The sequence below is a fragment of the Crocodylus porosus genome, unplaced genomic scaffold, assembly GCF_001723895.1.
Source record: "Crocodylus porosus isolate Cpor-Errol unplaced genomic scaffold, CroPor_comp1, whole genome shotgun sequence".
Classification (NCBI taxonomy): Eukaryota; Metazoa; Chordata; order Crocodylia; family Crocodylidae; genus Crocodylus; species Crocodylus porosus.
The window spans coordinates 4220007-4245562 of record NW_017728944.1 but is presented as its reverse complement, the minus strand read 5'-3'; the positions used below and the strand labels follow the sequence as shown (position 1 = coordinate 4245562).

General features: G+C 48.8%; 1 protein-coding gene across 3 annotated transcripts in view; it reads left to right on the top strand.

The window, feature by feature from the left end:
• LOC109320353 (zinc finger protein 385C-like) overlaps nucleotides 1-25556 on the top strand; it is a 235576-nt gene that overhangs the window by 194817 nt on the left and 15203 nt on the right. For 2 of the 3 annotated variants that reach the window (XM_019550413.1, XM_019550412.1), the window contains exons 4-6: nucleotides 12555-12665; nucleotides 13757-13861; nucleotides 24405-24573. In XM_019550413.1, coding sequence (XP_019405958.1) covers nucleotides 12555-12665; nucleotides 13757-13861; nucleotides 24405-24573 — 385 coding nt within the window. The remainder of the gene's footprint in view (nucleotides 1-12554; nucleotides 12666-13756; nucleotides 13862-24404; nucleotides 24574-25556) is intronic. The other variant, XM_019550414.1, reaches the window with a different exon arrangement.

The following is a 25556-nucleotide window of genomic DNA, read 5'->3' as shown; positions in this document are numbered from 1 at the left end:
TTTTTGAATTGTGGAGCCCAAAACTGGATGCAGTACTCCAGCTGCGGCCTCACCAAGGCCGAGTACAAGGGGAGAATGACGTCCCAGGATTTGCTCAAGAAGCATGTATGGATGCAAGCCAGCGTTTTGGTCACTTTATTAGCCGCAACATTGCATTGCAGGCTCATGTTCACCTTGTGGTCAATGATGACCCCCTGTTGTTGGCCCCTCTGTGAAATGGGGGCTGTGATACTGACTTCCCTTTTCCAGACAGCTTTGGCTGCAAACAGACGTCTCCTTTGACTGGGAACTGATTGCCCCAAGTTTTGACTGGGATCAGAACAGGAGCAGCACAGCTGTTTACACATGGTCCTCCCAAATCAATTGCTCCTCTTCTGCCAGTAGGTGGCCAGGGAGAGCACACAACCAGACAGGCTTGTCTCTGGAATGAATCGCAATTGAGTTAAATGAGCCATGATTAGCTTACAGACCACAGCATCATGTGTGCTTGGTGGGGGAGTGTTAGCCCGTTTCATCCAACACACTTCACAGTTTGAAGTGGGACTATGGGTGTGAAGGGCTACAGGATCCAGGTACTTGGAGTAGGACAAAGGGTGAGAACATCTGCAGGATCCTGGGGAAAAGAGCTTTCTACCTTGGTGAAAAGCAAGGTGTTTTGAGGTAGGGGACCAAATGTGTTAAAAAAAACACCAATTAGGAGTGCTGTCTATTAAAGGGGAGATTTTCAGAAACACCGGGCTCCCCTTTCCTCTTGTCTTTGAATGGAAGTCACACACGGAACTCCCTTGGACCCTTCTGCAACCCCAGATTGAGCCCATCTCTTCCCCCTATAATTATGTGCAGGATCACAGCAGAGGATGCTGTTCTGTGATGGCATTAACACAGCCATTCTTTGCTAACTTGAACAGCTCGTTATTATTTATGCCACTTGGCTGTCCTTCCAACATCCCAGAAGCAGTAGCATAACAATGGCTGGGTGAGAAGAGTATCCACCCTGGACACTCCCTGAAAAGGCAAGCAATGGTTGGGTGAGCAGAGCATCCACCTGGGCACTACCTAGGGAGTCAGGGTGTTGGCATGGAGCCTGGGGGCTGGAGAGGAGGGAGTGCATCTTCCCCTCCCACTCCCCCTGCACCCTGCAGCAGCTTTGGTTCCAGCACTAAGCAAGGAAGAGCAGCAGTGATGGGTCTGGCAGTGTCTGGGTAGCAGAAACAGGGTGCTATGAGGGGTGTGGGGGGTGAGAGTGGTGTCAGAGAAGGTTAACTTGTCATCTGCTTTTTTGCCCTTGAACATTGGTGTTTATATGGTTGCTTGACATACTTGTTGGCAGCAAAAAAAGGAGGTGACACCTGCCCTCTGCAGCAGTGAACCTCCAGCTCCAGGCCCCTGTACCGTGTATCACTACAGCCCAGGACACAGAATTGGCCAGTTACACCTCTGCCCATAGAGCCTGTGTTCTGTGGTCAGATTGGTGTTGAACATACATTTGTCTCATGCTCACTGGAAACATCTGATCATGCTACCCAAGCGTGCAAAATAAGCAGGTAACATTCCACCCACCTTCCTACAGGGAAGTCCAGGCTTGTGGGCTCATCTCAACCAGATGCCCTGGCGCATGGAGGCCACTAATGATTACACACTCAGTTGGGATGGGAGAAAACAAAGCTCTAGCAGTCTGAGACATGGGTGTGTATTTGTGACATATCTTTGTGGCTTCTAGAGAAGATCTGCAAAGCCGCAGGTTGCAAATAGCTCTGAGTCCTGCCAGGAATAGGTAGCAAGAGAGAACAGTAGGGCATAAGTGTCTATAAGCACACTGGAGAACTGTGATAAAGCTGTCTGGGCTCCATGGAAACCTTACGCCTCAAGATTACCAGTTTGAATCCAAAGCTGGTCGGTAGATAGCGCAAATCATTTCCATCTGACATGTGTCTGCTTTAAAAAGAAACAGCAGCATTGCAGCTTGGGCTAATCAGCTAGATCCAGCTCTGCTCAGCTCAGCAGAGAGACCAAGGAGTGACTAGACACCTTTAGAGGCGCTGTCTCCGATGGAGGAGGAACAAGTGCTGGTTAGAATGGCATAGGGCAAGTTCAGCCTGGCACATATCTCATGGTCTCAGAGAGGAGTGCAGGCTGCAGGGCCTGAGTGTGGTCACATACTGGCATGGAACTCCCTGCAGACCAAAAGACTGAAAAGTGCCCATGTGGGAAATGTGGATTCATGTAATTAACTGGTAGGAAATTGATCCAGGGAGGAAATTGCAGGCAGTGGGAGGAAATAGCGCAGCAATGGAGCTATTTCCAAGCCATCATGCTCAACAAGACTTGGCTTTCAGCTTGGCCCATGTGCTGGACTTTTAATCCTTTTCAATACCTTGTGGATGAAGTTTACTTCTCAGTTAAAAGCCTGTTGTCCCCTCTTTAGTTCCTCCCATCCCTTTCCTGACTCATCTGTCCTGACATGATCATCAGAGATCCCATCTGCCGGATGAGCCTTAAATGTGAGTTCAGAAGAGCTGGACTTATGTAGGGTCTTTATTTCATTTTTCCAGCTATGCTGGATTACTTTTAGATTTGGTGCAAGCAGAGGGCAGCTCCACTCCAGTCAATTAACTTTCCCTTTGCTTTCAGCAAATCCAAATGCTAGCTGTATTACTGCTGCAACCACAAAACATTATAACAATCATCCCTACTTCAGCAGCATGGAGTGAGAGCTGCTTACTACAGCACAGCAGAATCTTTTTTGCTCTCTGGGCAGGTCATGAGGCTCTCACGAACCCAGCAGATGTTTTGCTCTGAATCCTTCCCAAGCTCTGCACCCTTACGCCCCTCAAAGCAAAACACCATAATAAAGAGGCCATATTTCATGCTCCGAAGGCATGTTCGGGCTATTGCAATGTTGCAAATCCCCAAGATCTAACAGTGTCTTGTAAAACCAGAACAACAAGAGGCACCATCCAAACTAATACTGTCTCCCTATGAATTCCCATTTCTGACCTCAGTGACTGGCAGGAAGTTCAACACAGAGATCTCTATTTATAACATTAGGAACATCCAGGGATAAATAAAGTAATTTGAGTCCATAGGAGTTGACTGTAAAGCTGAGAACTTCACTCTGTGCTCAGGCTGTACCCAAGAACTACTCCCTGGTTTCATGCAACTTCTCTCTGAAGCTAGCAACACAAGGATCCCAGGGCATGCTGGTTAATCTTGCTGGACTCTGGGTCTCAGATGCTTCTCATTGACAGATCCTCCCAAGCAGTAAAAATTGGTATGTACAATCTAAGCAGCAGGGATCTTTCAGCAGAGCTGTGTTTATCACAGACTAGGACAAGAACATCATACTCTGTTAGCTTTTATCAAGGTGCTTTGTTACATGTGGCTGGGCTGAGGAAGAATGTCTGTGTGGGGGAAAGCCCAGTGCCAGACTCTAGGGGAGAGAAGGCCAGGCTCTAACAGGGTTTTCCGTCTCAAATATCTGCAGCTGTGTATATGTTGAGAGAAAGTTGCCACTGCATCTTGGAAGTAGAAGCAGGGGAATTCTCAGGTGGCTTCAAAGTGTCAGAACCATTCAGCATTACCCAGTGGAAGGAGCCAATTTGTGCTAGAAAAGTTCTCTGTGTGCTCAAAACACGCTCTTCTCTACGGAGCTGCTCAGTGGAGCAGAGAGATACCGTGACAAAGTGCCATTCAGTGTTTGTAGCACGAGTGGGCTGGAGCACGGTTCCCTGCTTGGCCCTCTAGTCTGTATTGAGCAGATTCTTTTTGGTATTGGTTGGTGGAATTGGAGCTTGCTCCATCCACTCCATGCATTGACCTGGTATTGCAGTGCTTCCAGGACTGGTGCAAAAAAACAGCAAAAAAAAGCTGAATGCACTGGCCGGATGCACTAGCTCCTTAGAAAGACTGTGTGCAGCATGGCTCAACTCCTGGAGCTTTTTCAGAGCTGTTCACATTGTTTTACTTCAAAATCCACAGAACAATGAGGCAAAACCGTCTGTAAACCTTTCTGCAACTACAGTCACCTTTGTCTTTGGAGAAGTGTGTTGTCTTCAATATTTGATCCAGGGGGTTAGGACCTAGGACTCTTGGGTTCGCTTCCCAGATCTATCTGAAGGAAAGCCCGTTGCCTTTCTGTGCATCAGTTATCTGATCTGTAACATGGGGATATGTCTGGCTGACCAGCTTCTCAATAGTGATATGTGGACACATAAATGAATCTTTAAAAAGCCAAGGGAAGGTGCAAGGTACTATGTGGTGTTATGGTGAAAGATGCTAAACAGTGGTGCAGTGGATAAGGTGCTGGCAGGGATTTGAGAGACTTAGTTCTCTGTGGGACTGTTGCTTAGTATGCCTGTGCCTCAGTTTTCCCATCAGTACAATGGGAAGAATAGCACTGCCTTAGTGTACAAGAGAGGTGGGAGACTAAAAGTGTGAGGTGCTGAGGTGTTTCATAATAATATCCATGTGATGTGCAGAAGTAGGTAAAAGGAAAAAATGACATTTATAATATACACAACACTAGAATTTTCTGAAGTAGACATCTCCACATGACTGGAGAACTGCTTCCCTGGGTTTTGTGAAGCCTTTGTATCTGTGTTCAGAGCAATTAAATTAGTTAGTAAGTGACATTAACTGAACCTGATCTCACTCAGCTTTAGATGTGATTTGTCAGTAGCAGCAGGCAGGGAAGGGACAACAGTTTTGTGGTCCATTTTCCAAGGAATACACAAAGAAGAGCTAGAAATAGGACAGAAACAAACCAGCTTACCCTAAGCATGCCTTTCCTTAAAAGGTCTCTTTGGGGGCATCTGGTTAATGCCACTCCCAGATGGGCACATGGCACATTTCTGGTAGTGGTCTCTTGGGTACAGCCTAGTTTCATAGTTGGTAGGGTCGGAAGGGACCTGAGCAGATCATCAAGTCCGACCCCCTGCCATGACAGGAAAGAGTACTGGGGTCAAATGACCACAGCAAGGTGTCTATCCAGCCTCCTTTTGAAGACCCCCAAGGTAGGAGCAAGCACCATTTCCCTTGGAAGTAGGTTGCAGATCCTAGCTGCCCTGACCGTGAAGTAGTGCCTCCTGATGTCTACCCTAAATCTACTCTCTGTCAACTTATGATCGTTATTCCTTGTTACTCCTAGTAGTGCTCAAAGGAACAGGGACTCCCCCAGTGCCTGCTGGTCTCCCTTGGCCAGTTTATAGATGGCCACTAGATCCCCCCTCAACCTTCTCTTGTGAAGGCTGAACAGGTTCAAGTCTCGTAGCCTCTCCTTGAAGGGCCTGCCCTGCTGCCCCCTGATCATGTGGGTGGTCCTCCTCTGGACCCTTTCCATGTTGCCCACATCCCTCCTGAAGTGCGGCGCCCAGAACTGGACACAGTACTCCAGCTGCGGCCTGACCAGTGTCACATAGAGGGGGAGAATCACCTCTTTGGACCTGCTCGTGATGCATCTGTGGATTCATGACAAGGTACGGTTGGCCTTCTTGACCGCGTCCCCACATTGGCAGCTCATGTTCATCCAAGATCCTTTTCTGCCTCCGTGCTGATGAGAGGGGAGTTCCCCAGCCTGTAGGAATGCTGCTGGTTCTTTCTCCCCAGATGCATCACCTTGCACTTGTCAGTATTGAATCCCATTTTATTCTCATCCGCCCACCCCTGTAACCTGTCCAGATCCAATTGCAGCCTGTCCCTCCATTCTAATGTGCCCACATCCCCCCACATCTTAGTGTCATCTGTGAATTTGAACAAGGTGCTTTTCACCCCCTCATCCAAGTCGCTGATGAAGATGTTAAACAGTGCAGGCCCGAGAACCGAGCCCTGGGAACCCCGCTGCCCACATCCCTCCAGGTCGAAAATGACCCGTCCATCACCACTCTGCGTGCGGCCCTCCAGCCAGGTTAGAAATGAGATGACAGATCGACCAGACCCTCCCAGGCACTAGAAGTGAACAGCAACAAACAATGAGTGTTCAAAGTTCAGAACATACCTGCTGATGAGGAGACCTTCAGGGCTGTCTGACCACAACACAGACCGCTACTGGGCATGGAGGTTGTTACTGCCATTTTATAGATGTGGCAGTCTGAGGCCTAGATTTTAATGGATGATATCTTGAGGGGTCCTGAGTGGCCACAGGTGATGTCAGTAGCATGAGTGGGGATGCTTGACATCTTTGAAAATCAGTCCCTGAAGATAACATTTGTTCCTATACTGAGGGTACCAGTACAAGGTGTGTTAAGCCCATTAACCCAGGACTTCAGTAAAACATAGAACTTGTGCTGACTCCTCTTTATATGAGTATAGGGCACAAGGGGTTTGTCCAGGGTCACAAAGGAAATCAGTGTCAGAGCTGGGAAATGTACCCAGGAGCTCTGATGCCAGATGCTCCTGTTTAACTGCTTGATTACACTTGCAGCCAGCAGGATTTGCTGGCCTGGCTGCAATTGGAAACTTTTTCATAGCGGGCAGTGTTAGTGAAGCCGGGTTTTACCTGCAGGCAGGGCCATCCCTGGGGTGGGGAGACAAATTGGGGTGACTTCCCTGGGCCCCGCATTTTGGGGGTGCTCTGTGGAGCCGGGCCGGCTTCGTGTCCAACCACTCACCACTCCCCCCACACCACCTTGTCTGGGCCCCACACAGGTCGATTTGTCCCAGGCCCCGCACCCTGCTATGGTCTTCTCTTCCTGCAGGGATCCCTGGAGCTTGTTCACAGAAGATTCTGCATTCTTATGAGCTGCAGCTGTGGCTTCCCCAAAACTGGAAGCAAATGTGTTGCAGTTAATTTGGGATGTGCCATCTTTTCCTTAAAATTATAAAGCCAGTGAGTGCAGGACATCGACTTAGGGGAGTGAGAAAGTCCTGTAAAAGAGGATGCTAACAAGGAGCTTGAGATGATGCAGGAATCTAACCCATTGGGAAACGTCATGGAGTTCATCCCTCTAAAAAAATAGAGTAGTTTGAAGAACTCTCTGGCAGGAGGTGACTGTGCTTTAACTGTGTCTTTCACAGTTGCAAAATGGGGCTTCAAGGCAGTCCTGATACTTTACCAGAACCTGAATAAATTCATGTCAGGCGAGTGCTATTAAAGCAAATATGAACTGAATAAAAATTGATTGGACAGTTAAAATGTCCTCTGGTATTGACATTAATGGGAGATACTTTATCTGAAGCATCCAAAATGGACAACGAGGCTTTCTGTGAGGCTGTAATTTAGCAATAATTAATAGGCATGTAAACTGTTACCACATAGCATAAAGGGCCCTTGATCATTAGTGCAGCAGTCTTCACTATCCTTTTTTATCTGTGGCATACAGCTCAGGCCTCATCATATCTGCACCCAAAGTGTGATTTTAGTACTACATATCTCATAGCCAATCTCCTGATGGGTTAAGTTTTCTACCTTTGATTATTAAATCAGCTGATTAAATAGCTGAACAGTTTTTAACAAATGCTCTTCCTAGGCCCTTTTCTGTGATAGTTATTAGGGAGGAAGGAGCAGGTTCTCTGCTAGTAGTAATTGATGATAAGGCTGTTGATGCTGATGGAGTTGTACTCACTTATACTAGCTGGCAGGGGTGGATCCAGAGGGGGTGCAGTGGCACAGTCGCACACCCTTTTTGTACCATGCTGCCACAAGAGCAGCAGCGAGAGACTTCTTTTAAGTCCCTAAAAGGAAGTAAGTATTCCCCCTACTTCCCCTTCATACTGAGCAACACCTTCCCTCCCCTCGCATTTCTGTTCCCCCCACAGAACTGCTCCTGCCTTGCTTCAGCCAGGCTGCACAGGGAGCTGGGCTTAACCAGGGACAGCAGCAGTGATAGTTGTGGTGGGTAGATACCACACCCCTGTTTACAAAGCCCTGGACCACCCATGCTAGCTGGAGCCCTTAGCCAAAATATTTACCAGGTACTTTGCATGAACATCTGATCTTTGTATAGCAATAATACATCCGGCAGTGTGGAGAGGCAGTCAGGAAGGCCAACCGCACCTTGGCATGCATCTACAGATGCATCTCGAGCAGGTCCAAGGAGGTGATCCTCCCCTTCTAGGCGGCACTGGTCAGGCCGCGGCTGGAGTACTGCATCCAGTTCTGGGCACTGCACTTCAAGAGGGATGTCGACAGCATGGAGAGGGTCCAGAGGAGGGCCACTCGCATGATCAGGGGACAACAGGGCAGGCCCTTTGAGGACAGGCTGCGGGACCTGAACCTGTTCAGCCTCCAAAAGAGAAGGCTGAGGGGGGATCTTGTGGCCTGTTATAAACTAGTCAGGGGGGGTCAGCAGGCATTGGGGAAGTCATTGTTTCCCCGAGCACCGCCAGGAGTGACCAGGAATAACGGTCACAAGCTGGCAGAGGGTAGATTTAGGTTAGATATCAGGAGGCGCTACTTCACAGTCAGGGCGGCTAGGGTCTGGAACCAGCTTCCAAGAGAAGTGGTGCTGGCTCCTACCCTGGGGGTGTTTAAGAGGAGGTTGGATGAACATCTTGCTGGGGTCATTTGACCCCAGTATTCTTTCCTGCCATGGCAGGGGGTCGGACTAGATGATCTGTTCAGGTCCCTTCCGACCCTACAAACTATGAAACTATGAAACTATCCCCTGTCCGTCTCAAATGCCTTCCACCCACAGATCTCAAAATATTTGTTACATAGTGATGGGTTCCCACCCCTCAGCTCTTGTGGGAAGCAGATCAGTAACAACATCCCCATTTTACAGAAGGGGATGCAGAGGCAGGGGAGGTGATTTGCACTGAACCAGTGGTAATAAGACTCAGGAATCTTGCCTCCCTTCGTACCATCAACCTGCTTAGCTGCTGTTCTAACATAACTTGTCTCATACTGACAAATTCTCATTGAAAAATTTTGCTCTTTCTTTTTTCCAACAGTTTTTTTTAACAATCTAAATCTTTTCCACAAAAATGTTCAGATGGTTGGAATTTTCCCCCCATCAAAACAAAATGAAAATTAGTGATTAAAAACCAAACCAAAAAAAAAGAAAGATTAAGCCATTTTCAGAGTTTGTTTTTATTTTATTCTTTCCCTTCTTTCTTTATTCCAATTTTCTGATGAAAGGGAAAAAGGAGTTAAAAGGGAGGGGGGATTAATTTTAATGGAAACACTGAAAATTTCAGCCAAAAAAAAGTTCCCCTTGTGAGCTACTGTGATGGGTGCAGCACAAACATGCAGGGAGAGACAGTCCATTCCCTAGAGAACTGACAGAACCAGCTCAAGGACATATAACTGCCTTAGATTTACAGATACAGAGCTGGGGCACAGAACCATAAGGTGACTTTCCCTACTAAGGTCATACTGACTTGGGAGCCTGTGACAGAGCTGGGAACAGGGCCCACAGCTCAGGAGTCCCAGTCCAGTGGCTCAGTCACAGGGCAATTCTTCTTTGGTGAGTTTCCTATGGGTACTTTGTGCCCACATTTTGTGTCTGAAACCACCAGTCCAGAGGGGGTTATCATCTGCCTACCCATACTTCCTTAAGTTCTCCCCACCCAGGCATTTCTTGGTGGACCCAAGGTCAGGATTTTTTCACGCTATCCCTGACAGCCTCCAACGCTTATATGTTCCACTCCATTTTCCTCCTGACTTCTCTGGCTCCTGCTCTCTCCTGAGCTACTCGACATGAAGGATGAGCTCTTTAAAATCCAAAGAGCTGTTTCACGACAGCGTTTGTCAATTAAAATGAACTCTCTGTTCCAGTGGGAGAGTAGGCGAGATGGACTCGGCATCCTGGTGCATGGCTGCAGAGCTTAGAGAGACTTCTCTCATTTACGTCCTGATAGGTTGGGTGTTTCCTGAAACAAAGGCCAGTCCTGTTCTTGTGCGTGCAGATTTGCTGTACACGGATGATGCCTATAATGCATTGCCACGCTTGTTGTCAAGGGTGGGGTGGCATCTTTGTCATTGCTAGATTCCTCATGCCTCATCAGCAACTGAAAGCCTCTTCATTTATATTCCAGATAAGTGAGTAAAATTTCATAGCAAACAGGCACTTCATTAATCACCCGATATTACCATTCTGCTCACTTCTGGAATGGAATTTGGGGTCTTGATAATGGCTCTGTTGTCCAGGCATGTGCCTTAAAGACTGATGCACCTGTCTCAGCAACTAAATAGCTTTGCAGAGAAATACGATCGCCTAAAAACCCAAGGCTCTACTGACAGCAGGACTCAGATAAGATAATCTTCCTATGCCACAGGGTAAGGGAACAATACTTGCATTATAGATTATAGCTGCACTCAAACAAAGAGGTTATTCTTATTTTTCCCCCTTAATAAATGCATTTTGTTTAAAACAATTATGGCTTTTTGAACAAGTTTGCTGCTATGGCTGAAGAATAAGATGAGGGTGAGCATTAGGAAGAGACAGACCCACCAGAGGCTGTTGTTTGTCTTCTTGCATCTGCCTTGCCTCAGAACCTCTGCACTCTGCCCTTTGAGGAAAGACACAGCTCACTGCAAATTGCTGAGTTGTTTAAAATTTCAACGTAATGAGCGTATGTTCCCCGTGAAATACTAACGGTGCTGGAAATTCATCAACTAATCAAAAAACATTACAAAATAGTCATGGTAATAGTTTGATCGAAGGACTCTCCTAGATAAAGCAATTTCTGTAGCCAAAGGCTCACAAGAGAACAGTGTGGTCAGCATCACATCCAGCTGCCCCTGACTCCCCAACTCAAATGACCAGCTCCCTGTTTACAGCTGTGTTGACTGGGAGTGGGCTTTGTTACAAACCGAGAGCGTGAGAATCCAGCTTCCCCCTCTACAGCTGTATCGAGAGGCCTTAACCCCTCTGCTACCCCATCCTCAACTAATTTGATACAGCATGCAAAATAGATTGCTTACTGTGTTCCAGACACCAGCTGAGACTGGAGTACCACAATGCGCTAGTGCTAACAAGAACCAGAGTCTGCCCAAATGAACTCAGAATCTGAACAGAGTGGCAGGAAGGCAGGATTTTTGCAGTCATTTGACAGACAAGGAGCTGAACCACAAATCCAGCTTGGTGAGAATATAAGGATGCCTGCAATCTGTTCTCTAGCACATTAGTGATTTAATGTAGATTCCAATGGCAACCTTCAGAAGTGCCCTTCTGAAGGAGCATGTTAGTAATACGGTGACATTCACTGCAGGGCAGAGGACATAGGCACCCTGTAAGCTAGTGGTGATAGCTTTGCAGCCTTGCTTGAGGTGTATTTTACTTGCTGATGAATAGCAAACAAAGGGTTAATGGCTGGTGGCTCTTTTTTAAAAACCATCTTCAGAAAATGTAACTGTCTTTCCTTAATGTGATGGGTGCAGTTCCTGCTGTGTCACTTAAAAATACTCGTGCTCACTGGGGCTCTTGATCATGACAGCTGGGGACCTCTAATGGAAACCGATAATTTGCCATCCATGATATTGGTAACTGTTGTGAAGAGAGACAGGGTTAGAGACAGAGGAAGTCTCAAAGCACTCCCTGGATCTATTTCTGAGTTGTTCACTGGGGAACAAGATGCTGGAACTTCTATGTCCTGTGTTATTTCTGTTTGTCTCACCTGTTAAAAAAGGGCATTGACTCCTAACCCTCACCTAGAGCAAGTGTTGCTTTTAAGTGCTTTGAGGGTGGATGAGATGATGAAAAAGATTAATAGACGTGATTGTTTCTCCCTGGCAGAAGGTGGTAGAGTTACTTATCCCTCAGCAGATAGGAGAGAGCAAAACAGAGATCAGAAGCAGAGAGAAAAACCATAGTTTACTCTACCAAGCAGTGCAAATATTGGGATCCCACAGATTGATTTTTTCAGTAAAAGAGGATAAAAACATGGACACAGTCAGGTGTATTATTAGTATAACTTATTTTGCTCACATTTTGTACAGTAGGTCTTCAGCAGGCAGTTATGAACACCAAGCTGGTGAACCTCGGGTCACACCAACCCCCAGTTCCCCAAAAGAAAGAATTGACTTTGATTAGAGAGATTAGGTTGGGTACTAAAGCCTGTTGCTGCTTGCAACAGCTCCCCTATCATAGCCAAATCACACAACTAAGTACAACGCAGCCTTTCTTCAAAAACTGCCAGCTGCTTGCACAGTAAGGAAAGGGTATATAAGACAGCACCACCTTGTGGCTCCCATCATTAATAGCATGATTAGGCATCAGATGGCTTGGGGGTCTTTGCACTGTGTAGTACTGTGGGGGAAATGTGTCTGGCTTGTGTCCAAATAACATGGAGAAATGTTCAAATCAGACCTTCTGCTTGAACGAGAACTGAAATGTTGTCTTACCTCCTGACTCCAAAGTTCTGTCTCCCCTTCTAGAGGAGATGGAAGCTAATGCTAAAGCAGAGCAACAAACCATGTGTTAAGTGTTGATGGTTTTCACCAGTGGTAACAGAGGAAACAAAGAATTGTGTGACATGCTCAGCAGTGATTCTCCAAGACCTTTTCTTGCACATGCAGTATACACTGGTCCCAGGCCAGGCCAAAGGTTGTTCATTTATTCACTTTCTGAAGCAGAGCATTAGTCACCAACTAATCACATTGCCTCCCTTTCTTGCAGATGGATCCTGTGCAGAAGGCCGTGATCAATCACACCTTTGGAGTGCCCTCCCCGCTTAAAAAGAAGCAGTTCATCTCCTGCAACATTTGCCACCTTCGGTTCAACTCCGCAGTAAGTTGCATTCAGGGGAACTGGCTGGTGGTTGGTAAGAAGGGTGTAACAAATTAATGATTCTATTTTGTGTGCGTTTGAGAGAGTGAAGAGAAAAGAAGGAAACTATGCTTCTTCTCAAAGGGGGCCTGTAAGCCAGGTTCCTCCACAGCACCTGGCTTCTATTGGGTTGGGCTTCTGTTGAGGGCAGCATAGTGGAGGGGCTGCTAGCACCAGAGCAATGGCTGCTCCGTAATGAAGCAACTGAGGTACTTTGCCCTGCCTCTTCTATCTTCTCACCGCACCCCTCAGTGTGTCTCCTGCTAAGGGGGCTGTCAAAAGGGTGAGTTAGCAGCTATAGTGCTAGTCTGTGAAACCTCAGTTCAGTTCCTGGCTCGTGCTATATGACCTTGGGCAGGTCACTTAATCTACCTTGTGCCTCAGTTCCACAGCTGTGATATGGGTATACTATCCTTATTCACAGGGGTGATTGTGAAGGCCAGACATGTGAGTTACTTCTGTAGCATCAGCCATCATTGGGTAATGCTGAGGGGAGGAAGGAAGCTTGTTCTTCCCTTGCACTGCCCAAAAGTGAGCCATCCAGAAGGCGGGTAGGTGCAAGGCAGAGAGAGAGATAGGGAGTGGAGGGGCAAATCACTGATCTTTCATTGGGATTTCTGCAACACAACAACAGTGCAAGCAGCTTCTCAACTCTACAGGAAATAGGGGCCCCTCAGGGGATTGTTCTTTTCCAAGGGAAGCTGGAGTAAATAAATTTCATGCTCCTTAGTTCCAGTAAAGCTAAGGCCTTCTCTAACAAGAAAAATGTGCTGCTTTAGCAAAATCAGTATAGAAAATGATCTAGTTAAATTGCTGGAAACCCCTAATGTAAACATGCTTACACCAGTTTCACCTTCACTTGTGTTGCTTTGTACTGGATGCCACCTAAATCAATGTAAATACAAGCAAAGTGAATTTAATGGCATCCACTTTAGAGAGTTGCAGTTTTACCTAGAGTGAGATTTAAACATGTTTCACTAAACCAGCTTGAGTTTGCTAGAACAGGAAAGGTCTAGCCTGGCACTAATCAATTGCACTTCCATTGACTGCAGGGAAGTTGCATCCATTTACGACAGGGTGTTAATCTGCCCAGTAGCAAGTACAGTGGCCTGCAGTTGGGACTCATCTCCTCCGCTGCTGGGCAGATATGCCATTGGGTACGTTTACCTACCTCCCCCATGTGGTAGCTTCCTCTTGTTGTCTATTTGCATCCTGCCCCCAGCATCAGGATGGGCAGATTCAGCCTATTGTGCCTCACATCACACTCTTCTACCTGCAGTTCCCAGCTGTTTCCCTGGCTTGGTTAGCAAATGCGAAGCCACCCACTGCCCTCTTTCCTTCGTGCCTTCTCTAATGCACGTGAAAACTGTGGGAGAGACCATTTCCGCAGCTGCAGTCCTAGATTGGGCAGTCTGTACCATAGGTGGCAACTGTTACAAGATTCACTACTGGCTGCCATCCTCCAGATCACTCTGTAGACCCCACCCTGCTTCTGTTTCCTTCACCTGGCACCTTCCCTCCAGTGAGCCCATGCAGCTCCTTGAGGGGAGTGAGCTGTGACCTTCCCTCTCTGCACAGCAGAGCTGCCACATCTGTTCCTTTGTCTTTCCCTGGCTCTTCATTTTGCTCAGGTCCGCTCTCCCTGCTTTGCTCTTGGCTTGCATGCTTAAGCTGCTTTATCAGACCGTGCAGTTCGTATCTGTTCTTCGGGAGCTGAATATAATCTTTCCCGCTTTGGCTGTGCAGAGCTCTGGTGTGTTGGGTTGTTTTTAGCCCTTTATTCCAAATAAATCAAACATCTTTTCGAGGGGCGGAAGGTAGCATTCATTCATCCCCTGCAGCAATTAATTGCATGCAGCTGATCTTTTGTGGGGGAAACTGATTAAAAGTTTCAGAGGGAATTTTCATGCAAATCCACCACTGCAGCCAGTTGGGAGGCTGGTAAAAACTTTGCCAAACAGCAGGGGCCTCCACCAGAGTAGAGCAAGGGCCCTGGACTGGGTGAGGTAGGAGGGTCAGTCTGGATTTCTTTGTGACAATCTCTTCTTGTTTTAACTTCTGTCAGCAGTAAATCAGATTTCCTTTGTAACCATCCTTCAACAGGTGAATAGCCATAGTGCTGTAAGCTCTTCTCTCAAGACTTTGAATCAGGGCTTTTTGCTCTACTGCAGCACTGTAAGCCTCATTCTGTACAGAGAGAAGTATCCCCCTTTTCAGTTAAAGCCCCTGGGGTCTGGGCTACAGGGCCAAAGTTCCCTATTTCCAAGATGATGGCAATGGGCACATTGCACAAAGAACAAGGGCTTTAGAAGAGGATTGGTGCAATGGTTATGTCATGAACCTAGGACATAAAGAGATCTGGACTTAAGTTCTCTCTGTCTTAGACTCCCAGTGTGACTTTGGGCTAGGCACAAAGGCGCTTGTACACATAACGGAGGTTTAGTTCTTCAGGTTGCATTCTGTGCTCCCTAAATTGAAACGGTGAGTTTTTAATTGAAACCTCACCATTTCAATTTCTGTCACTGTATATACATGGTTGTCCTGGTGGCCACAGGTGCCTGCTGAAGGCAGGACACCTGGGACCGCCTGGGAATAGGCTGGCTTGCCCCAGAACAGTGCAGGAATGTAGCAGGAGGGTGGCTGGGTTTGCTGGCAGCCAGAGAAGGCGGCAGGGATGATGCCCAGGTGGGCTGCTAGCTGGCTGGGCGCTGCCCCTGCTCAGAGGCACCTGATCCAACGCTTCCCCAAGCTCTCCTGGGGTTCCAGTGCCCTGTGCACCATCCCTTCTGCCTTTTCTGGCCGCCAACACACCCAGCTTGCCCCTGGGGCAGTGTGGGGTGGCAGCAGGAGGGCAGGTAAGCGTACTGGTGGCCAGAGAAGTTGGCGGGAACAGTACAGAGAGTGCTGGAAGCCTGGGCAGGCCCGGGGAAGCATTGGATTAGGCACCTCTGAGCTGGGGCAGCACTCAGCCAGCTAGCAGCCTGCCTGGGCTTCCAGCACCCTGTGCACTGTCCCCGCTGCCTTCTCCGGCTGCCAGCAAACCCAACTGCCCTCCTGCCACCTTCCCACACTGCCCCAGGGGCAAGTAAGCCTGTTCCTGGGTGGTCCCAGGTATCCGGCTGGCCGCAAGAGCTTGCTGAAGGCAGAAGTGGTGAGGGACCTAATGTCTTTTTTTCCACGGAGCCTGCCCACCTCTCTCACAGCCAGGGGGTGAGCTGACTAATGGCTGCAACATTCCAAAATGCAACATTGCAAACTAAACTACATCGGGATGCTGTTTAGTTTGCAATGATGCAAGGTCATTTAAAACCCACAAAACTCAGGTATGTGTAATGTGTGACACCATTAAGCCACATGACTTTGTCACATGTACAAGCGCCCAAAGGGTTTATCTAAGAAAACTGTGGTCAGGAGGGGAATTATAGCTATAACCTGTCTGCCAAGTGCTGTTCAGCAGTGAAAACAGTTGGATTCCAGTGTCTAGGGAAGCTGCCACAGGACTTAGGAATGGGGTTGTGAGCCCCACAGGCAGGCTTACCCTGGAATTGGAGTTACAGCCTCCAGAAGATTGGGAGCTACTGGTTTAGGGATTCCTGTTTAAAAGCTCAAATACCACCAGCTTGACCCAGGAGCCTGGCAAACTGAATTCTGCTGTCTGAGTGGGTATCATAAGCAATGAGTCCAAGAGTTTAATACCAAAAACCAAGGGGGAGAGAGGGGAGTACGATATAAACTTTGGAAAGCCCCAGGGTGCTTTGACAACAGGCATAAACCCAGCTCACGTTGCAGCTACTGTCTGTATCTCCTTAAACCCGGTTCTCCTGTCCTCTCCACTCATAATTTGGATCCAGATCTGGAGGAGTCTCAGTTTTGGGCAGCTCTGTTTCTTTCCCTTAAGAGCGTGTGGTTCTGGGGACCACCCCATCAACTGAAGTAGTGCTGGAGCTTGGTAGGAAGACTCTCTCCAAAGTCCCCCAGTGAAGCTACTGCTCTTGGCAGTTTCTGTCTCAGCTGCCTCAGCTCATTAAAGCTGCCTTGAGATTGATTCCTTTCTGAAGAACTGCAATGGCTGTAGCTGCTTCCAGAGTCTCCAGCACAAAGGATAGCCTCCTGGATAGAGCCTTTCTCTGTTTTACTTAGATCCCACCAGTCCAGATTATAGCTTAGGCCAGGGGGTGTCAACTCAGGGTATGTGTACCCCCAGGGGTACTTGGGTCATAGGGGGTACATACAGGCGGGTAGGGACAGAGCATGGTGGCGGCATCTCCCCTGGCACGTTTGCCTCTTACCCAGAGGAGGGGGAAGGAGAAGGATGTGCCTGGCACCACTGGCTCCACACGTCACATCATGGCACCTGCCTGGCACCACCGGCTCCACATGGCATATTGCGGCACCTCCCCACCCATTTGAATAGCCAGGTTGGGGTTGTGCCCACCCCTAGCAGCACACAATTGGCCAGGTGTGAGGCCTGTCAGTAGCCTGCAGAGCCATGACTGGCTATAGTAAAGCAGGCCAGCATGTGGCCAAGCAGGGTGGCAGCTGCCACATGCAAGCCCCGCTTTCATTCAGCCCCCACCCCCAGCACCACCACTGTGCACACTCCAGGGAGGGCACAGGGGTATGTGGGGCAGGGTGGACTGGGGCCGGGGCAGTGCCAGGCTGTTCCTGGCGGGGATGTTGGGCCAGGCTGGCTGGGAGAGGGTTGGGGGAGGGGCTACAGCAAATTTTGGGGTGGCTGGAGCCCCCACCATACTGCAACCCGACCCCCATCTCCCCTGCAGGGAAGAGTTCCCCACAGTGCAGGAGGGAGTGAGGCAGGGGCAAAGGCAAATCATTTGCCCCTGCCTCTGGCCCGTTCCTCCAGGGGCGTGGCATGGGGGAGCACATGCCCCTCCCCTTTGGTTCTCCTGTGGTGCACACGGCAGCGACAGCCACCGACCCACGCCTCTAAAGAAGCTGCCAGGCTCCGATTGTCCCACAACCCATCCCAGCTGGGGCCCCATTCACCATGCAATGCTTACTGCACAGTAATTGGCTCTGATCTTGAGTAAATTTGCTACCTACAAATGCAAGTAGCAAATTTACTCGAGATTACTGTGCAGCAGCACATGTGTCAACACCTGACCAGTAGCAAATGTGGTCCTGGTCAGCCGGGCAGGAGATTGCTACTTGCCCCTGAGAGGTGCCTGCTGCCAGGGCGGGCTCCACCACCAGCATGGGCGACTGGTGCCTTTTGAGTCAGAGGGGGCATGTGTCCCCCCTGTCACCAGTCACTGGCTGTGGGGGGGGGCTACCCCGGCAGCCGATCTCACTGACTGGGGTGGGGAGGTGGCACCTCCGTCAGCCGATCTCACTGATCAGGGGAGGTCCCCCCATGGCAGATCTCACTCACCAAAAAGCAGCTGCACTGCTTCTGGAAGTCCCGTGGCCACTTCTGGAAGTAGTACAGCCTGTTTTGCTGGCAGCCCTGCTCCACAGCCAGTGTACCGCAAGGGGGGCACTAGTGCTTCTGCCTGCCCCCCTGCCCATTTCCTAAACAGGGAGTGCGACCTGACGGGGGGTGCACCAACACTCTCAGGGGGTGCACATGCACCACCTATGCATCACCACTGACCACTGGAGCCCAGCCAGGGACAATGTACCCTTGCCCTGGCAGCAGGGAGTTTCCAGCTCCCACTCCACAATCACAGAGCCAGGGCTGGGAGATCCTTATGTCCCAGCACCAGCTCTGTGGTCACAGGGCCTGCACTGGGAGATCCTTCTCTCCCAGCCCAAGTCCCACGGTCATGGGACCCGGGCTGGGAGATCCTTATCTCCTAGAGCCAGCTCCATGGTCTCAAGGCCAGCACTGGGAGAGAAATATCTCCCAGTACCAGTGCCAAGCACCAACCCCGCAACCATGGAGCTGGCTCTGGGAGATAAGAAACTCTCAGCCCAAGCCCCACAATCCTGGAGTGAGGCCTGGGAGCTCCCGGCTGCCAGGACAGGGGGACATTGTCCCCACCCAGGCTCTGGTGGCTCAGCCTATGTTCCAGCCCCTGCCAGGAGACAGCTGTCTCCTGGCCCCTGGGCTAGCACCCAGGGGACCTGTTGCAGGGGCCCATTGGAGGTCCTCAGGAAATGGGAGTAGTCTGCTGGTAGGAGCAGCAAATCTGCTCCCGCGTCCCTGTATGTGTAGACTGCTCCTGAATTATTTGCATGTGTAGATGCACCCAGTGGGGATAACTTCATTTTATTAACTCCACCTTCTAAATGTAACTGTAGTTTAACCAGAACACCTAAAATCACTTATAGTCTTCCTCTGCCAGTCCAGCAGCAGGACAGTGCTGTTCTTGGCCTCTGCACAGACAGTCATTTCAGTGCAAGGAAAGCTGTGAATTTATGCAGCTAGGGTTGTATTGCTCCAACTCCCCATCTGGATGCTCTCTTATTTCAGTATAAAAGAGGCTGATTCTACTTCAGTCTATGTTTAATACATGTTACTTTGGAAGCCATTTAAGTGAGGCTGGAAAAAGCCACTCTTATTCCAGAATAAGTGTGTCAGTTTGGGAAATTATACTGCACTAACTAGAGCAGAGTAGTTGATCAATGCTGGTACAACTCCTCATTGAGCCAAGCCCAGAGAGTCCAAGTTAATCTCCCAGGAGTGAGGAACAAAGCTCTCTCTGTTTACTTTTTAAAGTATCTGTAAAACTCCACCTGCAGCTTGTGTACTTCAGTGCCACTTGCCCTTTGCACCCTAGGCCAGTGCAGCACCTGAGCCAGTAGAGGGAAGCTGAAGTCCTGCCCAAGGCAGCAGTTAGAATCTATGCATGAAAAATACTGGGAAAAACATGTTCATGTACATGCATATGCATATCGCATATACATGTGTATAATTTGCCAACTATGAAGACAAGGTGTCACCATAGTACTCTCCAGTGCAGGCATTGCTGGAGAGAGGAGCCTCCATACAGCCCCTGGCATGAATTTATAACTGATAGCATGTATCTGCTCAGAGAGCGCATAGCTGCCTTTTACACTGTTCCAGCCAATTAAAGATCAATAACTGGTCTAGTGCTGTTACTGCTTCATGGAGAAATGGGCTGGGAATCTGCAAGGGAAACCTTGCAGTTTCCCATTACCGTAACTTGATGTTTTTCCTTAGTGTTGTTGCTTCGTCTTTTAACAGGCAAACACCCATCTGAGCTGTTGATTGGGTGGGCCCTTTGGGGGGACAGGGATGATTGTTGGAAGGAAAGGGGAGCAAGTTATTTGCTAAAGTAAATGAATTGTCACTGGAGATTCAGAGACCTCTAACTAGTGTCTCCTGTGCAGGAAGGCAAAATGCCTCCCAAACTGAAGGGCCTACCTTCTGTGTTGGTGTCATCTGACCCTCACCACCAGAGGATGGGCAAGTTCCATTATCATCATGAATGTGAGGAGTTATCCCTCCCTTAGGAGTTGAGACCTGAGTTTCTTGCCTAAAGCTCCACACTAAATCAGTGGCAGAGGCAGCCACTCAGCCCAGCACTCCTGGATACCAGCCTGATGCCCTTTCCATCCTTTCTCCCTAGTAAAGATCATGATTCTGATCTCCCTGTTTCACTGGGCAGTAGTGATTTCATTTCTGGTCCCACTGAAATCAGTGGAACAAGCCAGCATGAATAAGGGCATTAACACTGACCAGCAAAGGATTAGGGGCATAACAAGCTACCAGTCACTGCTAGAGAAATGTCCAGCTCAACAAACCCCTCAGCTCCTTTGCACTCCTCTCTTCAAGTGTTTCTAGGGGAGGATCAAAACAGTAGTTTGATGTGCTGAGTTCAGAGAGCAGCAGCTGGTACAAGGCTATGCGGGTGCATGAATGTTTATAACCCCTGCTAGCCTGGGAACCTGACTGGGAACCCCGATCCCCCTCTACCTAAGGAGTAGGACAGCACAGAGCCCCCAGAAACCTGCTGGAGGACGGCTCAAAACAGCATCTCAGCCGTTCTGCCTGTTTGCCTACTCATGGGGCTCTCAGCACCATAGTGGTAGAGTGCATGCAGATTCCTGAGGACTCTGGCTCCCGTGCACAATCTCAGAGCTGGGTTCAATGTGCTTTCAGTCTGCTTGAACAAAATGCCATCACAGGAACACCTGGGCTCTGCCCCAGACCAGGTCTACACCACAGACTTTTGCCAGCACAGCCCTGTCCAGCAGAGGTGTGTTCCACAAACTGCATCACCGAGAACCCTCCCGCAGATATGGTTATACAAGCAAAACTGTATACAGCTTCTTTTGCTCCAAGTGGCTTGAATGTACTATACTGGCACAAGCTCACCCTTATGAGCTATTATGAGCTGTCCAGACTAAGCTCACTTGGCCAGTAAGGTGCACTGGGAGAGATGTTCCAGCCAAGCACTGTGTGTGCATTTGGTCTCATTCCCAGACATGGGATGTGTGACCTATTTGCACCAGTGTAATGTTCATTGGATTCATACTCCAGTGTAAATTGCAATGGGATATAGAGCAGATAGGCCTGCAGCTCTCCCAGGACTTTGCCATTATTCCAACTCTTTGCCACTAGGTGACGAGAAAGCATGATAAGCTTGACATTTATACCAGGGTAAGTTACACAGGCATAGTTTTCCCTTGATATTTCTGGGTATAATTCTACACTGGATTTGAGAAAGTTATATAGATATAAGGCTGGATGCTGTGCTCCATTCCTTTTTTTTAACATAGGCATGAATATGTCATGTGTCCATGCCCTTCCACTCTCTCTCTGTGAGACACGCACGCAGCCTTGCACACATGCTCTTTCTGCCTCACCTGTTCAAACACCTGGTAACACAACTGGAGTTCTCTTGCACATGCTTCCTGTCTTGCCAGCATGGTTGTACCTTTGTTCATTCTGTCTCTCACTCATTTCTCTCAGACATGTGCTGTTTCTTTCTCACAAATACCCACAGACACATACCCTCTCTCTGGTGCTCTTCTCCTTTTCTTGCTAACCTCTCATCTGTAGTAAAATCACTTACCAATGTAAACTGTAACACTGGTTCTGTTTCGGTATAACATGGCAACAATGCTGGGGGAACCAAGTTTGGCCATGAGTCAGGCCTGTCCAGATTGCATTATCTTCTGGAACTTTAATCTGCTAATGAGGCTCCATTTATACTGGCTTGTGCACGTGTAGGATTTTCCTTCTGCATATCCAGCCATAGATGCTGAATTCTTAGACATTAATCCTGCCCTTTCAAGAGAGAGGGAGTTATATTTCGTTATACCCAGTGCTGGGAGCCTTAGACCAGCCTCCAAAAACCACTGTGCAAATTAATCTGCTCTGCTAAGTAATAGTGTCTTAATTCATTTTGGATTTATTTTCCATAAATTGCTAAACGGTGGTTGTTTTGGGTGACAATGCTGCATTGTGCCTGTCTGTTAAGTACACAAACGTTTGGGGTTATTTTCTTTTGTGCCCGTTTTTATCAGTCCCATGCAGGCATGAGCCCATCAATATGCACTTCATTATTCACTGTTCTCTGGGAGAAAGGAGGCCGTGAATGTAAATTACATGTTAGACACCCGTTAGGTTACAATGCGGGGATGTGTCCTCCCTAGGAATTTATTTATTTATTTATTTATTTACAGCAGGCAGGCAATTCATGGTATGTTTCTGAAGTCATAAATTTTGCTTGAAAGCTTCCTTTGAAAGTGACTCGGTGCGTTTAATCAGCCAAGGGTCCTTATCTCAGCCTTGCAACGTGACGGTGTTTTAGCAAAGCGATCCCTCAGTCTGAATAGATTTGCGCGCAAAGCAGTTGGATGCAAAGATGAAAAGGGAGCTCTGTCACATGCTTACCCAAAAATAGCACCATTGTGATGGTCGCTCGCACCAAGGGAGGCAAAAATTACTGAGCGTAAATGGTCACGGGGTTCAGTGTTAGCCTGGAGGCAAGTGCTGTAGTAACACTGATGCCTCCTGGAGACGTAATGGAGCATCTTTATCCCCTGTGTGACCAGTTACCCTTGTGGCTATCTCAGACAGCTGGGGCTGGTTGAGCTGTCCTGGTCCTTGGTTCAGGCAGATTTAGCTTGACTCAGGGGGCTGCTATTTATATTATGGTAGCATCTGAGTGTTGGAGCTGAGCTCAAGGCCCTGTGGTACAAGATGTTTTGTCTACACTAACATAGAGGACACAGCTCCAGCCCCAGAGAGCTTATACTCTTAACTAGATGGAACCAGAGGCACTGAGAGGAGAGGTGACCCACCCAAGGTCATTCAGGAGGTCAGTAGCAGAGCTAGTGTCTTAGCTACTACTAGATCAAGCTGCCTCTGAGGCAGAGAGGGGCCAGGAATTGAGTGAAGCATGAATGCAAAACAACCCCCTTTCACCTGAGAGTGTAGAGACTGCTTTCAAAGTGACCCTGAGAAGCACAGAGTGGGAGACTCTTGCCATCCACAAATGGCTTCTTTCATAAATACTGTGCCTGGAACCCCATCACCTGGGGAGGGCTCAGAACAATTTGCCCCCAGAGCAACCGTAGGGCAGGTGACTGCTGAGGCAGCAAGAAGGATGATATTCCTAGGAAGGGGAGGTGCCTTGAAAAAGATACTGAGATTAGGGCATTCCCCCTTAAAAACAAGAGGCAGAGAGCCAGCCCAGGCATGCAAGTTGAGGCCCAGCTTCTGCCAGACAAACATTGGCCTCTCAGCATGCAACACTGGCATCTCAAGGTGTTCCATACGTCATTCTCCCCACAGCTCTGCTGCTGAGCACACCCCTTCAGGTGAACCAAACAAGCTCTGTCCCATGGACTGGGACAGATGCAAGACTTGGAGCATGCCTGGCTTTGAGTCTAAATGCCAAGAGAGGCATTCTTCCCCCACCTGTATCTCTGCTGTCTCTGAAGCACCCAGCCAAATGCTGAGCCTCAGGACACTTGCAGAATTGCAGCGCATAGCTATGAGGCACTCAGAAACAGGACATCCTGGGCCCCCCACCTGCTTCCCCTGCCCATGGCCTTTAGCAGGCTCCCCATCTAGTGCACATGGCTTCACCATGTCTCCTTCAGGCTGAGCATGGTGACCTCCTGGTGCCCAAACAAGTCTGATGGGAGAAGGGTGTTTTAGTATTCAGCACTGATGTGGAAAGACAAGGTTGAGGTGAGATGTGATGGGCTTTCTAAATTCCTCTCAGTAGCTCCTTTCTAGAGAAGGAGTGGGTGGAAAAATGGGAACCAAAATATACAGGACTCTGTGGTTCAGTGGGATAGAAAATGGGAGATGGCTAAAGTTGGGTGCTGCGACTTCTGGGTTCTTTTTTCAGCTGCTGGATGAAAGCAAAGAGGATTGTGAGGCAAAACTCTGAGGTCTCTTTCAGACTTTGCCACAGGCTGCTGTCTTGGGGACTTTGTGAAAACGCTGCCACCCTCCCTCCTTCCCCTCTCACCCCCCCACCCCCACCCCTCCTGGGCTTTTCCACCTGCAGATGGGAAATAATGATTCTCAGGAAAAGCTTGGAAAGTAGTTTAAGACTCCTCAAAGGTATCAGAGCCACAGAAGCACAGGGAAACATGCTGCTCTTCTCAGAACAGTCTCCTCTACTTGCCCCCCCTCCAGCTCAGTCCTATGTGTGAGTGCATGTATACAGGTGTGTTTATGTTGTGCCTTCCTGCCATGGTGCATGTGCTCTGACATGACTTCTCTCCATCAAATGTTCCCTCCTCCAGAACCAGGCAGAGGCCCATTATAAAGGCCACAAACATGCCCGGAGACTCAAAGCCATAGAAGCCATGAAGAACAAACAGAAAATAGCAGCGGCAACTGCCACCACCAGCCAGGAGAAGCCAGCCGATTTCCCTGCTACCCTGGATGGGAGTGGGGATCCCAGCAGCACAGGTGAGGAGACTGCAGGCCTGCCATGGCTTTAGAGCTCAGAGAGGGGAACGCTGACCTCTGAGATTTCCAGCATACGGGGCTTTTGGCCAGATTGCACTAGGGGAAGGATGGGGGGAGGGGGGGTGCAGGCAGAGTCAATGCCAGTTGTTTCCTGTTATAATAAATCCCCTGGGATTAAGGAGCAGCGCTCTGTCCAAATAGCAATTAATGTCATGCTGGCACTGGTCAAAAGCAGCGTCTGCCTTGCAACTGACAGCAGTGCTAGCAAGCAGGAGGCTCAGATAGCCACAGGGACTAGGCAGAGCCTGCAGGGCCATTCTGCTCTAGGTCACTTGTTTGAGTCTCACCTATGTTGGTGGTGACTTGGTGACCCTTGCATGAAGTGAGCCTGGGATGCGAGTCTAAGTCCCAGAGGCTGTCAGCTCTGACCCAGCCACCTTCTGGGGCAGATGCCCATGTCCCAACATTTCCCCACATATCGTTAGCCCTAACTATCATCTAGCTGGCAGTCCTGTTCACTGTGCATTGCAATCTCTCTCTATTGCAAGTAGTAGGGGTGGAATAACCTCCTTCAGCATTGCATCGGCCTCTGCAGGAGGCCCATGCTCATCATTCCCCCAAGGGCACATGTATCATGTAGTAGCCAAAAGGCTGAGAACAAGCAGTGCAAATTACCAAACCCAGGGGAATCAGACCCCTATGAGAATAGGCACAGTTCGGTATTTACAAGGAGGTTTTTGTAATGATAACTAATGATGCTGTTGTTAACGACAGCCTTTTCCAGTGATGCCGCAACATTTATATTAATAACACTGCTGTGGCTGCGACATCATAAATAGCCGATTAAGACCTGAGCAGCTGCCAGGTATATACAGTGGCCTTGTGTATGGGCACCCGTTGATTATTAGCTGCTAATCAGGCTAAAGAGGGCTGCGATTAGTAAGGCAATAAAGCTCTGAGTTATAAATGTTTCTTCTGGGGCT